Here is an 18,276-nt window from a genome sequence, read left to right on the forward strand (position 1 = left end):
CGTTCACTTTGAGCTGTGGAAGTCTTCTCCTGGAAGACAACTCTTGAGCAGCTCACTTCTGTCTTTCATCTCCTCATTTTTCCTGGGCTCCTGCATTTCCACATGAGGGGTCTGCAAAGGCTGAGGAACCAGCCCTGGGAGAATCCCCCAGGCAGCCAGGCTGGGAACAGAGCAGGGATTTATAAAGTTGGTTGGTGATTGATTGTTATGTGTTTTTACTGTGTGTCTCTTCACTGGCATCCAACGTACCAATCAATAATGTCATATCAGTGGTGTAGCTCCTGCCCTACTCGGCTCAGCTGAGTTTGCCTCACTGAGGTGAAAGCATTACCTTGAAAATCAAACCAAATACCATAAATGAAGCTGTAACTGGCTCTCCTGCCACTCACAGGTATCCGTGACTGTGGTTCCTTTCGCAACAATGAGAAATGATGCTATAATATAATTACTGTAATACAATATAGCATATAGTCTCCCAAAAAAAGGGGACCTGCGCCAGCATATTTCAACTGGCACCTAAAGAATGAGCATAAAGGGGCTGGAGAGATGGCTCAGCAGTTTATAGCTCTAGCTGCTCTTGCAGAGAGCCTGTGCAGGATTCCCAGCACCCACATGACAGCTAACAACCGCCTTCTGTAACTCCAGGCCCAGGGAGTTCCATGTTCGCTTCTGACCTCTGCAAGTGCCAGGCATGCACCTGATGTGCATGCATGTTTGCAGACAGACACTTACACACACACGTTAACTAATTAAAGAAAAATGTGGATAAAGCAAAAACATCATTGCGTTTGAACATTGGCAGGTGAAGATTGATCCATCCAGTTTTACCATCATGGTAAATTGCCTATTTTTCCTCTGCCCTGACATCTCAACTCAGCACCCCACAATGCCTTAAGGATCTTCCCTGAGATTAAGCAATGTGAACTTATTCGCCTCCTCTCATAGAACCCTCCTAAGAATCTATATATGTTATTATTCCTCCTTTCACCAGGAAAAAAGAATTCAGACTCAAATTCTGTGGGAGATGCCAGAGCAGACAGCAGCAATTCCTCTTTTCTCTGATCTCAGACCCCCTAAACCCTGTTGAAATAATCACTTTGGGTTCTAAGTTTTACCTTCCTAGGGTTCCTGATAGGTTTTATTATTTTTAGGGAATTATTTTTCCATTAGTATCAGGTCTCTGCCTGTAAAAGAAACAAAGTGGCCAGGGCCAAGAAATTGTGATTCCAGATAATTCTTGACAAATGGCTGTTTTTCAGGGCCAGGCATGAGGCTTAGGAGTAAAGCATATGTCTAGCATGCAAAGGTGGTTTTATCTCCTGCATGTGAGCACACACACTCGTGTAGTGTGTGTTTGTGTGTGTACATGAATATATCATATATATGTATGAATATACATATATATACATATGTGCGTGTGCGTGTGTGTGTACCTCATACTTATACTTCAGCAAGGACTTTTAAAACATCTAGCTTTAATGTACAATCAAGGAAAAGAAGGGTCCACACAGTGCACACAGCACAGCATCCTCAGGAAGCTAGTGATGAGGAGAGTGGAGATGGAGCAGAGGCTCCAAACAAAGCATGGACAATGATAAACACAGACTCCATCTGCTTCCTAATGCCTCCCAGGACAAATTCTGCCCAGTACACATCTTGGTTACTTTTTTCTTTCTCCCTCTCTCTCTCTTTTTTTTAGCAACAACACATGTGTGTTTCTTCTTTATTCTTTTTCTGTTGTTCTCTTTGGAATTTTAAATGCCTTTCAGATTATAAACTCAATAAAAATACCGTGGCATTTTTTTTTCAAAAGAATTTTATGATCCAAGGAACTATTGCTTAATCAGGCAGCCTGATGTTGGTTTTATTTTGCGCTTTTAAAATTGTTCTTTGGGCAGTGTCACAAAGATGCTACCTCAATTTTCACAAAATAAACAAGGAAAGGGGTGAAAGAAAAGACTGGCTTTTTTTGTTTTGTTTTGTTTTGTTTTCAAAAAAGAAGCCCTTCACTCTGGAACACTGGGAATGAGATTGGTGTTGAGGGAGTGTACAGGAAAACATCAGTTGACAAATTCAAAATCCAAGCTGTTGCTCTGCTAAACAGAAGAGAAAATGTGCATATTTTATGCATGAATTCCATTCTAAAATGTTCAGTTGCCCAAATGCATATCTCCGCTAGGAAAGAACATCTGTCTAACTTATGCTCAGTCACCCACATCTGAAGAACCTACCGCAATGGCATCTCATCTCTAAACACATGTGGAGAACTCCAAAGTAGGGCGTATTAAAATGAGATTACTTTGCTTTATTCCTTTAGACTCCAGTCAGACTTACTAAAAATATGCTTTTTTTTTTTTTTTTTTTTTTTGATGTGCTTAAGGTAGAGTGAGAGTTTCCTTGGAAACCCTGGGGATATTTTGATTAGAATTTTGTGGCCGGTAACATTTGGGAATACAAATACACCGAAGTCTCATCACCTGGGTGTATTCTGTGACTGTCCTGCTAAGGTGTTGTTCCATCGTAAGCAGCATAGACACAGAAATTCTACTCTGCCACTGTTTTCAAACCTCTGGTCCCCCACTGAAGAGCTGCATCACTGGGCAAGCCAGTGTCTGGTCTTACACTTCCTATATCCACTGCATAGAATGACAGACTGAGGCTCCTGCAAATGTTCCCAACATGGCGGTTGACTTAACATGGCTCTGTTCCTGATATTGCTACTTCCGCCAGAAAGCACACGTCTGTTTAACTTGTGGTTTCTGTATAGGTTTTCTTTGGAAGAGAAGGCACTGTGGCATTAAAACAGCATTCATTGGGGCTGGAGGGCTGGCTCACCACTGAGGAACACAATAGATGAGAGTAAATGCAATGGGGTATGTAAATTAATAACAAAAAAATGTGAATTTTAAAAATATGAATGACTAGTGTCATGAATTAAAATAACAGATTAAGGACAGGAGCGATAGCTAAGGATGGTGTTCTAACCTTGTCTGTTGCTATAATAGAACACACTACCCAAAGGAACTTATGTGAGAACGGGGATTATTTGAGCTCCTGATTCCAGGTTATATCATGAGGGAAATCAAGGACTTGGTCACATCAGCAGTTAAGAGCAGAGATTAAACTCATAGATCCTGTCTTGATTGATTGATTGATTGATTGACTGACTGATTGATGTGCTCAGCTTGCTTTCTTCATTATTATACAGTTCAGGGCCATGTGGCTAGGGGATGTGCCACCCACAGTGGGCTAGGCCTTATCATGTCAATTAAAGCCAACCAGATAATACCATATAGATATGCCTATGAGCGAACATGAGCTAGACAATTCTTCAACTGATTTTCACTTACCAGATGATTCTAAATTATGGAAAGTTGACCATGAAAACTAATCACTACAGATAAAAGACATATCACACTGGAGCCATTAACACCTTCTTTGAGTAACAGTTAACTGAGCTCATATCCATTCCAAGAACTAGAAGGAGATCCTTTATGGTTGATGGAGCCACAGGGGCAGTGGTGTGGAAGTGAGTCAGCTGGGCACCTTCAGACCCAGAAAGCAGCTCAGCACCATGAATAGTCAGAGGCCAGCTTGTTTGCTTCGTATGTTTGCTTGTGTGCTTTAAAAGTGAAGGAATAGGTAGGAAACAGATCGTGGGGGACTTTTAAAGGCTTAGTAAGCAATGCAGATTTGACTCACAGAGTGGGGGGGATACTGGAAGGATTCAGGCAGAAGAAGATAGTCTTGGATGAGAATCACTTCATAATTTCCACTTTGTTTAACATTGTCTAATGCCAGGAGTTATCAAAGGATAAACTTAGATAAACAATACGCATTTGGAAGAGCATTCATGTGATGTACTGGGCAAGTCCATTAGGGAAATAGTGATCCATTCAAAGAAGTATGCTAGAGCATCGACCTACGTGTGTGCACAAGGTAAGCTGGACACTGTTCATTCTACAGACTAACTCACAGATGCTCTGAAGCTCCAACTGTAAAAGCCTTGGAAGAAAGTGTGGTAGGGGCTGGGGGTAAATCTTCGTGGCCTTAAAATAGGCAGGGACTTCTTGGGTAAAACTTAAAAAAGAACCACAGCCAGTAACAAAAAGATAATGGACTCCACTACAACAAGAGTGTTGTACAGTCTATATGTACATAAATCCCATACAATGAATAAACTTGTTAAAGAGACAATGGATGTGATACAGCACTTCTGAAAGCAAAGTGACTGCTCTCATAAAGCTTCAGACACTCAGGACTGGATCTCAACGTGGCCTGTCTTTTCACTACACAAAATCAAGATGCCTTCTGAAACTGTTCAACATACATTAACTGTAGAAAGGAGATGCACATGGAATGGCTTGTAGGTAAGAACACGTGCTGCAAAACCATAGGGACCTGAGTTTGGATCCCCAGTGCCCTTTTAAAACGCTGTAACCCAACCCTGTTGGGGGCAGGGGAGATGGAGGCAGAAGGACTTCTGGAGCTTGATGAACATCACCTACATTTAGATTGAGAAAGAGTCAGTTAATTATCCCCAACCCCTTCTCTCTCCTCAGTTTTGGAAAGACCTAAAGCTCTGCTCACTGCCTCTATGTCCTAGTCACATGCCTCTCCCCTCAGTTTTGGAAAGACCTAAAGCTCTGCTCAGTGCCTCTATGTCCTAGTCACATGCCTCTCCCATCTGGTAAAATCCTTAAAGACTGAGCTTATAAATTGTTGAAAACGAAGAAAAGGAGATAGAACAGTCCTCTCAAGACATTCCCTCCTTAGGCTTTAGACTGAAAAGGGAGGGACAAAGTTCTGGTATTAAAATAGGCAAAAGAGAAAGCTATTTTAATAATTTTTTATTAGATATTTTCTTTATTCACATGTAAATTTCTCCTTTCCCAGTTTCCCCTCCAAAAAACAAAGAAACAAACAAAAACAACAAAAACAAATCCCTGTTGCCTCCCCCCTCCCCATGCCTGCCACCCCACCCTCTCCCACTTATTGGCCCTGGCATTCCCCTACACTGGGGCACAGAACCTTCACAGGGCCGAGGTCCTCTCCTCCTATTGATGATTGAATTTGCAATCCTCTACTATATACATGCTGCCAGAACAATCAGACCCCTCCATGTGCAGTCCTTGGATGGTGGTTGAGACCCTGGGAGCTCTGAGGGTACTAGTTAGTTCATATTGTTGTTCATCCTAAGGGGCTGCAAACCCCTCAGCTCCATTGGTCCTTTCTCTAACTCCTTCACTGAGGACCCTGTACTCAGTTCAATGGATGGCTGTGATCCTCTACGTCTGTATTAGTCAGGTACTGTCAGAGCCTCTCAGGAGATAGCTATATTTAGGCTGGCTTGCCCTTCCTTCAGTCTCTGCTCCATAGTTAATCTCTGCAACTTCTTTCATGGGTATTTGGTTCCCCCTTTTAAGAAAGAATGCAATGTCCACCTTTTGGTCTTCCTTCTTCTTGAATTCCTTGTGGTTTGTGGGTTGTTCTTCCTGTATTCCAAACTTCTGGGCTAATAACCACTTATCAGAGAGTGCATACCGTGTTTGTTCTTATTTTAATAATTTTTAATAGTTTTGCCTGATTACAATGGAGACTAGAGGACAGGGAGAGACCAGGTTTGGGGTGAGAAGGGAATTTGAGAATTAAATTTGAGAAGCTTGTTATAAATTCAAGGAGAGATGTCATGAGGTAGAGGGACTGTGGCAGACATAGTTAATTCCATAACTATGAGAATTCCATAAGACATAGGAGAATTCCAGTGGTATTTAACAACACGGGGCACAATGAGATCACCTGGGGTGATAAAAGAGAAGTCTCTCCAGTATTAAAAAGCTGAATAAATGAGGACCTTAAGACCTAAGTGGAAACTAGGGATGCATGCTGCAATGAAAAGAAAGGATTTAGAAAGCATTGCATTTGGCTTTCCAGAGGTTGGTTTTAGTGGTAGAATCAAAAGCCCAACTGAATAGATGAGAGCTACGGTCAGTGGTGAGAAGACTAGGCTCAACTTTCAAAACGCTTTGCTAGAAAGAGAGGAAACCAGAAAAAAAAAATGGCTCTGGAAAACTTCAGAAGTAATGAATGTCTGATAACAGGAGAGACAGGGGGAGGGAGAGACAGAGGGCTGGAGGGAGGGAGGGACAGAGGGCTGGAGGGAGGGACAAAGGGATGGAGGGAGGGAGGAACTAAGGGATAGAGGAATGAAAAGGGAAGGAAGAAGGAAAGGGAAGGAAGGGGAGAAGGAAGGAAGGAAGGAAGGAAGGGAAGGAGGGAGGGAGGGAGGAAAAGAGAGAGGGAGGGAGGAAGGAAGGGGGAAAAAGAAAGGAAATGGAGGAAGGGAAAAGGGAGCGACACATAAGCTTGAGGAATCTCTCACAGAGTCTTAGGGCTGTATGGATGGAGATAGGAATGGTGCATTCAGGAGAAATGTTGATGGTACACTCAGACTAGACTCTTTCAGAAGAGTGAGTGGACCTGGGATCAAGAACGTAAGCGGGGCACGGGCTTTGCCCAGGGAATGGACCTTTATTTCTCTGACAGAGAAGGAAGCAGGTATGTGTGAGTGAGCCACAGGTATAAGAAGGTTTGGGAAGAGAACTTCAACTCCTAATTTGATTGCTACAGTATCTTAATGAGCTGTGAGACAAGACTAATAACTTGAAAATGGGGAGAGAAAGGTTTGAAAGCAGAGATGAAGGTGCAATCTATCTTCAAAGAAATACCTCAGTCATAGAGACTGTTATCCACGTCAACACTTTCATTTTAATCATGCGTTTCAGACCCACAAATTGCAAGTACTTCCGTAAACAAGTGATGCCTAAGATGAATTGGCTGTTGACAGGTGGGTGACACATATCAGTGAGCACACAGATATTGAGTTTATTTCACCAAAAATTATTGATAACACCTAAAAGTTTTGTGAATTTCCTCATACCAAAACTGTATTTTGTTAAACCAAAAGTTTAAAATTTTAAAATATTATAAAAGTGAGCCACATATTTTACAAATTTTAACACAGGAATACAGTCACTCCAATAGATGAAGAAAAAACATTTGTTAAAACTTTTTATTAGCCGGGCAGTGGTGGCGCATGCCTTTAATCCCAGCACTTGGGAGGCAGAGGCAGGTGGATTTCTGAGTTCAAGGCCAGCCTGGTCTACAGAGTGAGTTTCAGGACAGCCAGGGCTATACAGAGAAACCCTGTCTCGAAAATACCAAAAAAAAAAAAAAAAACTTTATATTAACACTTTCACTATTATACTTAGTGGAGAAATGCCTAAAAATTAGCTAAGGTTGACATTTCTCCTTTCTTCTTAATATTAATAATAATACTTATATATAATAAATAGAAATGCTTGTATAATGAGGTAAACATTTCTATAAATTATAATTAGTAAGAGTTCATCATGATGTCAAATGAAATATTAATACACAAGAATGGCTTCTTTGTTTCTTTAACAACACCCAAGAATTTTATTATAATCAGCAACAAGAGTAAGTTCCTTGGATTACATCTTAGAAGAGTATTTGTAAAATTTTGTAAATATTTACAATTTGAAAATAATATAACCTTAATAAATCCTAAGAAACCTAAATATATGGACAGAGACATAACATTCATGACCAGGAAGACTTATCATTGTGAAAACATTTCTAAGTCAGTTTACATTTAATTTAATCCCAGTGAAAAATACCTACAGAATTTTTTATGGGACTTGACTGATAAAAATTAACTCAGAATTTGTACTGAAGATTGAAAATCCGTATTAAGACAGTTTTAGAGAACAGATTGGAGATGCCTGGGGAGGGAGGCAGATGGAATGATTTGACCTACATGCTATCAGAGCATTATTAAGGTTACCATGTTATGGTTAATTTCACATGGCTCATGGATGACAATAAAAAGATACCCTAGGCCGGGCAGTGATGGCACAGCACTTGGGAGGCAGAGGCAGGCAGATTTCTGAGTTCAAAGGCAGACTGGTCTACAGAGTGAGTTCCAGGACAGCCAGGGCTACACAGAGAAACCCTGTCTCAAAAAAATAATAATAAAAATAAAAATAAATAAAAATAAAAAATGAGTGCCCTAGAGTCAGTCTGAGCCAGTTTTGAAATGATGTTTGATCATTTGATTGTGCATTATGTGTTAACAAGGAGAAGATCACTGTACAGTAAATTGTAGTGTAAAAATTGATTGTCATGTACAAAAAAAATCACAGACATGCACACACACACACACACACACTCACACATACTGTGTGCTTATAAATATAAACTAGCAATTCAACTCAAGGAGAAAAAACTTAAAAACTCTTGTCATGGTCATACCCAGATTTACTTATTGCAATGAAGGAGAAGGAAGGCCAGCCACTAGAAAACACAGTTAAACTGTGGCTTGGCCATAATATGGAATCCTATGGCAGTTACAAAGGGATCAAAAAGGTGAAAAGGTTAAAGGCATGGTGGATAATGGCAAAAGCAAGAAGAGTCTGGATGCCTGAAGTGTTAGAAGTCTGAGGGTACAACACTGCCCGAAGTTTAAAGTTTCAGAACAGTGGCACATCGTGTGAGGAGCCAGAGCCCTAAGAGCATGAAGAAATAGATGGGAATAGCAGAGCATTCCTGACAACGATTGCATGCCTCCCTGCTCTGAAAGGGGGGAATGTGCTTCACCTCTTGCTCTATACAGGGAGAGTGAGCACATGGGTTTTCGTTGTGTTTTGTTTTCTTTATATCTGTTTAGGTGCTGAAAAATATACTTAAGGGGCAGAAGTTAGTGAAAACTAACTTTATTGAGCCCTTCATTCTAAGCCAATATTATTCAAGTTTTTATATGCACTGTAATCTCACCAGTTCTCAGTAACTCTTCCAAGGATTTTTATTAGGTTTTCCTTTTATTTGAGGAGTAAACGGAGGCCTTCTATATATAAAGAAGGCCTCCGTTTACTCCTCAAATAAAATAATATATATATATATATATATATATACATATATATGTATTTTTTTAAGGTATATGTGAGTATGTGGGAATGTGTGAGTTTACATGGGAATATGCATGTGGATGCCCATAGAGGACAGAGGGCTTGCATCTGGCTGGAACTGGAGTCAGGTAATTGTGTGTGCCACCTTCGGTCTTCTTCAAGAGACATTCTCAATGGCTGAGTCAACTCTCTCACCCCAGTCATTTATTAAATTGAACAATTTGTCAGTCTCTATGCGGTGATTAAGTGTCCAGACAAGAAAAGTCCGACAGTTAAAACTCTGTGCAAGTTAATCAACTTGTTCTGGAAAAGTTGTTTGTCTGCAAGGAGAAGTCCTCCACGTGGTGCAGCTAGCATGCCTACCTCTGGATGCAGCTCTGCTGCAGCAATAATGGCAATAGGGACACAGCTACCTCGGGCTCAAAGACTGAGACTAGAATAGTGTTTGCCGGGAAGTGTGGGGTGTGAGTCACTTCCTCAGGGATCTGTTTATTCATTCAACAAATATTTATCAAGAGCCTGCATAGCACCGTGGTAAACCACCATTTATTTCTTGTCTGCAGAAGCTTGCCAAGCTTCGGGGACACAAATTTGAAATTTCCATTTCCACTTCCAACTAATGAAAAGAAAGCTGTAATTATTACTTATTTTAGGACTGGCGGCCCAGCCCACTATTGATTACACTTGCTCATTGTTGATATAAACTCCATATAGCACCCTACTCTTGCTTTAAAAACTCAATTTTGCAAAGTAAACAAACTACCAGTTGAAATTAAAATATTATTTTAGTTTACTGTGACTGTCCCCTTTCTCCTTGCCTTTTTTTTTTGTTTGTTTTTTGTTTTGTCTATTTCTTATTGTCCACTTCAGCAGTGTTTTGAGACTTGCCTTAGCCATGGACATATATTTTTAAACATTGTTCTTTCAACAAAATGCTGAGCTAAACGCAGCTCACTAGAATACATTGGAGTGCAACTTCATCACATTCTCATTAATTAAAGTGGGTGTGTTCCAAGAGACTTCCTTCCTAAAGAACAGCTTAACGTTTATATTGACCTCATGCGCACATGAAGGCTATAGCTTGGTAACAACTCTGCCTTTTAATCACTGTGCCCATGTGAGAAATAACTATATACATAATAGCATTGAAAAATAACCTTTGTTGATATTTAGTGTTTGTTTTAATGATTATCTGATAGAAGTAGTCAAACCCATAGGCTTTTTTCTTTAATCATTTACTTCTTTTTTATATCAAATGATCAGGGACCTGAAGGAATTGTGGGAACCCCAGGACAAAGAGGTCGACCAGGGAAAAAGGTAATTTTTTTTTTATAACGTCTTTTCATGTGCGCTTTCTCCTTCTCATGCCCAGAGATCTTCAGAGCGCTGTGATGGTTGTATTTGCATCACACATAAGGTGTAAAGATTTATGAATGTATCGTTAGCGCAGACTTGGTTAACCCATTAGGGGTGCATGTTGCTGTCATTGTTTGAGGGCAGACTTTCCTCTTTATAGTTTGGAAAGTCAGTCTTTGTCTCTTATTTACCAAAAGCCATGGACAAGGAAAGATATAAAAACAAAATATCATTTAATTAGGGACATTTGAGAACAATTTTAGTAAGTATCTGGGGAGAATATTGGAATTACTCTCCTTTCTAGGCTAATCAGAAGTGGTTTCTTAATTGAAAAGTTTGTTTTTTCTTACTTTTCTCATGTAACAAAACCCAGAAATCAAGAACATTTTTTACTTATTATTTTGTTTTTTCCAAACAGACAAAATCTTTGATGTATTTGTATGATCCTAATATATTACTATCAAAATGCTTCTTTGTATTTATCAATAATTTGTCTCAGTATTGGTGAAGCGTAGTAACATTTTTCTAACAAACTGTGACAGTCGAGTACACATCCACAGGGTTAACTTTAAGTTATATGTGTGTGTTTCCTCAAAAGTCCAGTTCTGTACCCGAGCCATTGGTCTCAGTCTTAGCCAATAGAAAGCCAAGAAAAGCTTTAACTACCATTTCTAACTGTGGAAATTCACCCATTGTGAAGTCTCTTTCACGAGGCATGATTATGCAGCTATCATCAATGTGGGTTTGGGGAGTCTTGTAATTGCCAGGCAGGATTTGGTCTAAAGCAATACACACACGCACGCGCGTGCACACACATACACACACACACACACAGAGAGAGAGAGAGAGAGAGAGAGAGAGAGAGAGAGAGAGAGAGAGAGAGAGAGAGAGATTCACATAAACATACACACACAGAGAGAGATAAATACACAGAGAGGCACACAGAGACACAGAAAGAGAAACACACATGTGTGCGCATGCGCGCATGCAGGCACGCACATACACACACACACACACACACACACACACAGAGAGAGAGAGAGAGAGAGAGAGATTCACATAAACATACACACAGAGAGAGAGATAAATACACAGAGAGGCACACAGAGACACAGAAAGAGAAACACACATGCGTGCGCGCGCGCACACACACACACACACACACACACACACACACACCAGGGAAGCACCAGAAATCCGTAGTAAAATCAGCATTAGAGACAGTGCGGCTCTCGACAATAATCCATACTCCCCTAGGAAAGTGAAATAAAGCCCATGAGTGGTCAGGAATGCCTCAAGTATCCCGACTGACTGAGTGTAGGTTGGCTGTGTTTTTCCCTCCGTGAGCATCGATAATAAAGCGGGCTGGTCATTGTTTTGAGAAAAGGAAGGTACTGTGAGCACCTGTGTTGTGGCGCCAGAGAAGGGCCTGGCCTGTGATACCAGAGAGAAGCCACGCAGCTTTCTAAAGCATATGAAGTGGGGCAAGAAATAATACGGGATCTTTCTCTGATCCGGTGAGCGACGTCTGCAAAGTCCAGATCTCTGGAAGGCCGAAGTAGAAATGGGCATCTCCTGAGGCCTGTTTTCTCACTGTTACAACGCACACATGCAAAAGAGAAAAAAGTGTATGTAGCAAAGTATGTTTGAAATCTGGTTACATAGGATATATCTGTAATCCCAGCAGTCAGGCAGCGGAAGCAGGAGGATCACCCACAAGTCAAGGCCAACCTGGTCTGCATAATAAGGTCCAGGCCCCTCAGAGGTACACAGTGAGACCCAGCCTCACAAAACAAGACGGGCAGTAGGGGTAAGACTCATCCATAGAATTCTGCTTGCCACAGGTCCTCGGAGTCATTCGAGCACATGGTACAGTTGCGTGAGTTAATATATTTAATTTTAGCCATGCTAATGTCATCCACAGGGCGATAAAGGACTAGTAGGACCCATGGGAGAAGCTGGAAGCAGAGGCTCCCCTGGACTCGTCGGTGAAAGTGGCCCTAAGGGTGCCAGAGGAACTCGAGGGGCTCTGGTGAGTATTTGACTTCTTCTCCGCGCTGACTCACGGGGAATAGGAAAGAACCGTGCATGCTCTCAGAGAGTCATCTTGATTGACTTTACAGAGGACACAAACGTTCCACTGAACACGATCCATCTCTGCGGGATGGCGGGCATTGCAAGCATTCCACAGTCTTAAACGGCTTAGTGGGTTTTAGACGTGAAGAAGGAAAGAGAAAATTGAAAATGGAAATAAAGTATGAAATGAAGTTTTAAAAATCTGATTTTAACTCCAAAGTTAAGTAGGAAAGTTTATACACTGAGCACCTAAAATCAGGATTTACTATCTGTCTGAAGCGGTTGTGTTGGCAAATTGCTTTGAAAATGAAGTGAACTTGAAATGTGTTTCCATCCAACTCTTGGACCTGTCCTGCTTGGATGCAAGGTTATCTTTCTAAACAGCTGGGGCAAATCTCCCCCGCATCTATTTATAGCTCACCTTTTGCCTGGCATAGAGGGCTCGACCCACGATGCTTCCAAGCCTGGGCTCGATGCACGATGCTTCCAAGCCTGTGATGGCAAATTTGTATTGCTGGTTTGTGATGGACCATTCAGAAAATCATAGCGTGAAAGGAAGATATTTGAAAGATAATCTACTCCTGAATGTATTTATAACAGGCAGGTGCATTGATCTCATCTCCTTTTAAATAGCCAATGGAGAGCCCAGGCCCTTTTGCTTTCTCAAGGAAATTTGCCAATATTTACTGACACCTTAACACCCAGGCCAGTCATCATTTTATGTTAATATTTCTCTGTTTTTGCCTATGTTTTTAAAAAACATTAAACAATGTGGTTAATATTTACTAAACATCAGAATTAATGCAGCCCTAAATATTTCCCTTAATGTAAGCTTCTACTTTGGAAGTTTTTCTGTGAAAGTATTCACCTTTAAAAACTTTTAAATACATATTTTTAATTAAAATGTAATTACTCCACTTCCTCTCCTCTCTTCTCTTTCCTTCCTGTGTCCCCTCGCTCGAGCCTCCCTCATGTCCCCTCCTTCTTCCCTCTCAAATTTATGAGTTCCTTTTCCTTGATTACGATTGCTATATGTGGCTATAGATGCACAAGTCACACAGCATTCTTGGTTCATTTTCTGAAGCTACAATCCCACTGTTCACATTTCATATTAATTCATTTAGTATTTGATAATCTCATAAATGAGAATATATATATAATTTTGCCACCATATTTAAATTTACCTTGTTATAACTATTAATATATATTTCTTCTGAAAGTTTCTTGTCAATATGTGTGTGTGTGTGTGTGTGTGTGTGTACATATCTACACACATACATACTACATGTTTCCATTTGGTGGCTATTTTTTCTTGTTGATTTGCAACCATTACTCATAAGTATGAAGTGTTGATATAATTTGTCAAACATGTTACAGAATAAAATACAAATGGCTACTTTTCTGTCAATCATGCATTAATTTTGTGTCTTTTGCTAAGGGGAACATTTTAATTTTAATAGTCAAAGTTTTTGATATTTTCCTTTACATTTTCTAGATTTTATTTATTCATTAGAAATTCTATTCACACCTAAAGTATGTAAAATGTCCTTCCATATTCTCATCCTAACACATTTATAACCTTGTTTTTAATTCTTTAAGCCATGCAGAGATTTTTTTTCGTAGCTATGGGAGAGAGATGTTTGTCTTCCCCCCACTGGATGTTTTCTTCATCCTGTTACTGAACACTCAGTGTCTTTTCTTCACTTTCGTGTAAAGCTGCCTTCTATTCAGTGGTTTCTTCAGCCAGGCTGTTTCTGCTCAACAGTTCCGGTCTGTCTACCATGCTGTCTCGTCCTCGTAGAGCAGAGACTGCCAGGCTCCCTTCTCAGAGAAGCCTGGCTTTTGTGCTTATCTTATGTGTGAACTTTAGAATCAGTCCTTCCGTTTCTACTAGTATCTGACCTTTCTGCAAAGAAGTACAAGGCATCTTTCAACTTACTCATAGCTTACATAACTCTGATTAGGGCTAGTCCATCTTTTCTCTGTTCTAACCTCTTTTGTATGAAGTGTATTCTGGCTTTCAGTAAATTTTATTCAGATTAATATAAGCCCTTTTCCAGCGTATTAGTTCATTAGTGCTGTGTAGGAATCCTATTTCCATATTTTGAACACACAGCCAATTAATAAACTTCAGATGAAGAGAGATGCCGCCTCCACTGTTCACTCATCTGACTTATTCCATTGTCTGGAACTAAGAGAGTGGCAAGGACCGGGGGTCACGTGACCTGTCCCTGGTGAGAACACTCCTGAGATCTCAGGGTCAAATATTAATTTCAAAATACACTTTCTTCTTTTGGAGAAAAATCCTTCTTTCTTTGGCAGTTTCAACTAGAAGATCTAACGTTTTACTAAATTCTAATTTGCTTGGGTCAGAGTTTCAGTTATGACACATTCCAGTCTATGATCCATTTTGAGTTAATTTGTGAACAGCGGAAAGATGTGGAATTTATTTCCATTCTTCTACATGTAGACACCAAGTTCTCTCTCCCACACCATTTGTTTCTCTCTCATGCTTTTCCTCGATTTACTCTGTGTTACTGTGCCCATTTCTCCTCCCTTTGCTTCTTGTTAACACATTTGGTTTGTAAAATCACCATGCCACATTTACACTAACAGTGTCCCACCTCTTCTAGTTCTTTGCCTTTCTGGAGGGAAGCTGGAATGCTCGCATGATTTTTTTTTTTTTTTTTACTAAATTTTAATGACAGCTCATTGTCAGATCATTGTATCTATGAAAGTTGCCTGCTTTTTCCTGTTGTTTTTAAAACAAAACCCCAAATGTTTGATTCACCAGATGAAGACTGAGAAGCCAGATGCTGTGGTGAAAGCCTGCTAGTTTAGGGAGGCAGAGAGAGCACCCAGCTGACCTTCCTACTCCACTGATGTCCCAGAAGGAAAGCTCCTTCCCCATACTGTCTTAAACACCCTTCAACTCAAAGACCCTCCTTTCTTTCCCCTGGGTTTTCTTATGTTCACTCTCTGCCAAAATGGCACCTTACTTTGCCTCTTGACCTATTGTTGACTTCATTTAGCTCTTGTATACAGAAAGTTCTCTGGATTAAAGTTGTGTGCTAATGGATAAGCCACACCACAAGAAAAGGGGTTGCCAGTTCACAGTCTCAGGGTTCACAACGTGATCAAATATCTTGTAACATCTCCCTCCAAGCATAAGTTGGTATCATGTAAGAAAGCTCACATAAAGTTAAAGAAACACACAAAAGACAGAGTGAAAAAAAAATGTAACCGAGAGACCCATCTGTCCCAAAAGATGTGCAAACCGCAGCAAGAAACACACACAAAGTACTGGAGAACAAGCTTCTTGGGCACGTCCGGAGCCCTGGAGCCCCTCAAACTGAACCCAATAATAATAAAATAGCTGAAATCCCAGAAAAAAAGTTAGAACCTTCTACAAACGTTTGATGACCACAGGGAGGTCCCTCTTTTCTTTATTTAGTAAATATGTTTTAAGCTACCTCTTTCTGACTGGTACTGGGTATATTTCTCTTTATTTTTTATATTGATATTTTCCCAGCATTCACTTGTAAACAGGTTGTAATTACAGATTTTGTTTTCTTCTCAGGAAGAGTTATTCTAAAGAATTTAAAATTTCAGTAGGTTCCTTTTTTGTCTTTTGCTCCTTTCTTGTGTCTCTTCCTTTTCCAAGAGTATAGTCTGTGATTCCTGTTTTGAAAAACTTTGTTAAAATGTTGTTTGAAGCCGTTATGCGCTGAACATTTGTAAAGTCGTGTGTTTTCTATAGGTGTGTGAGCACAGAATTCCACATATCCCTATTAAATTACATTCCCAAATCCTAGGCGCTCTCTTCTTATTTCCCCACTAACTTCTAAAAGACGCTGAGACATCTTCTTCTCTCCCTGCGCTCAGCATTTTGTCACCCCATGTCTAACAGATACATTGAGGTTTGTGGTCCCTAATTTCATTACCCTTCACACATTGTGTATCTGTCTCCTAGCGGCAGCTCCCAGGTATCCGTCTTGGATCCAGCAGCAGCCTTGTGTCCTGCCTGCCTTTCTGGACACACTTACAAGGCTACCTCGTTTAACCTGTGAGGAAAGGCTGCTCCCGTTCAGTACCAGAACAAGCAAGGAAATAGGAAAGGCTTCTGACTCCTTTCCCAGATTAGTCAAGCTGGCCCCGCCCTGCTCTTTCAATCTCTGTATCTTAGAGTTTGAAACTGTTTGCACATCAGAAATTATTTTTTTCTTTGCATATGTTCAGACGTAATTTTTGGCTCAAGTCACAAAACTTTGGTCCAGAAATTATGTATAAAAAGCCCTGTAATACATCATGTCTGAATTCTTATTTAAATTGGCTTTTCATGCTTCTTAAACTGAAACATGTTCCTATCCAAATCTTTCTAAATTTCCAATTTATGGTTAATAGCTGTAGCATGAACTTTTTCAGAAATATAGCAAAGTGTGCATTCTATATGAGATATATTGAAACAGCTTGAGCAGATGTAGCTCTATACACAGATCTCACACCTGCTTAGTATAATACATAGCAAATCACACATCTATTCTGTGAATTTATTTCCTTACCTCCTCTTTGTCTTGAGACCCAAATGGGAGAAATCACTGTGCAAACTCTTTGGTAATATGAAAAATAAGGCTTTTTTATCATCATTACGTTAGCCATTTTTCAGCTGTCTGAGTGATATCTTTGATACAGTAAGAGTGTTTGCTGATCCATCTCTAATTTATATGGCTCTGCCACCTGCAAAATACTGATAACAATAATGTTATTATGATCATGACACATGCATTTCCAGTATCTCTATTCCATCAGCTTTGGCCTGGATTAGAGCCATACTCCAGAAAGCATCTGGAGTCCCCGGAGGACAGAGCTATTCTGAATCCTGAAGTCACACTATCAAACACTATCAGGTTCTACTTTCTGATATTCAGTGACCACAGACATTGTCAGACAAAACCTGCATTTCCAAGAGCCATTTGGGGGACAGCAATATTCCAATAAGTGAATGTGGTTTTGGGTTTGTTGATGTTTTGTTTTGTTTTGTTTTGAGTATGGATATACCAGAAATGAACTAGAAACATGGTTTGTGGGATTTCTGTGGTCCTAAAGAAACACAGACAAAAATTGGGGGTGTCATTTTTCTGTTTTCCTGATTTACTGGGTAGAATTTCAAACCATGAAAATCTAAAGGTAAAGGTTTCAATAATAGGCATAGCTCTTTAATGATTCACACAATTGTCTGTTTTCTCTCTCATATTTATTTTGATTTTTAGGGTCCTTTAGGATTGATGGGACCTGAAGGCGAACCAGGAATCCCAGGATACAGAGTAAACATTTCTAATTTTAAATAAATATGTTTATTCACATACAAGAAGGCATTTTTAGTTCATATTATATTCCAAATATGCAAATTAAGATTCACTTTTCCTTTGTTAAAATTTTATTATAAAGAACATATGAATGAAAAATTATGTGATGAAATTAGACCCAAAGTCTCAATAAATGTCTGTATAATTATAAAGGCTATTGTGGAGCTTCATATATATCCACCAAAAATAAAGTTCTAATAAACTTAAGAAAATTAAGTAAAATAAACACTGTTATTTAAAAATGTTTCTTTTCCTTGATAAAGCATTGTAATAGTTTGGTTTTCAGCCTTCTGTAAAGTGCATCTTGCACCTCTTCTCAGAAAGCTGCAATGATAACAGCATGGAGTTGGTAGCAACACATAGCACACGTCTGTTTGGACTGGGGACTATCTCTTTACCTGTTGCTATTCTTATAGGGACATCAAGGTCAACCAGGACCCTCTGGATTACCAGGACCTAAAGGAGAAAAGGTGTGTGTTGGGGGGTGCACA

The 18,276-nt window shown here is 39.9% G+C and overlaps 1 protein-coding gene across 5 annotated transcripts in view; it reads left to right on the forward strand.

Moving 5' to 3' along the window:
• The window catches only part of Col24a1 (collagen type XXIV alpha 1 chain), a 264,470-nt gene that overhangs the window by 175,925 nt on the left and 70,269 nt on the right, over positions 1–18,276 (forward strand). For all 5 annotated transcript variants that reach the window (XM_031375746.1, XM_031375747.1, XM_031375745.1 and 2 more), the window contains 4 exons: positions 10,251–10,304; positions 12,268–12,375; positions 17,690–17,743; positions 18,202–18,255. In XM_031375746.1, coding sequence (XP_031231606.1) covers positions 10,251–10,304; positions 12,268–12,375; positions 17,690–17,743; positions 18,202–18,255 — 270 coding nt within the window. The remainder of the gene's footprint in view (positions 1–10,250; positions 10,305–12,267; positions 12,376–17,689; positions 17,744–18,201; positions 18,256–18,276) is intronic.

This window comes from Mastomys coucha, unplaced genomic scaffold (assembly GCF_008632895.1).
Source record: "Mastomys coucha isolate ucsf_1 unplaced genomic scaffold, UCSF_Mcou_1 pScaffold16, whole genome shotgun sequence".
Classification (NCBI taxonomy): Eukaryota; Metazoa; Chordata; class Mammalia; order Rodentia; family Muridae; genus Mastomys; species Mastomys coucha.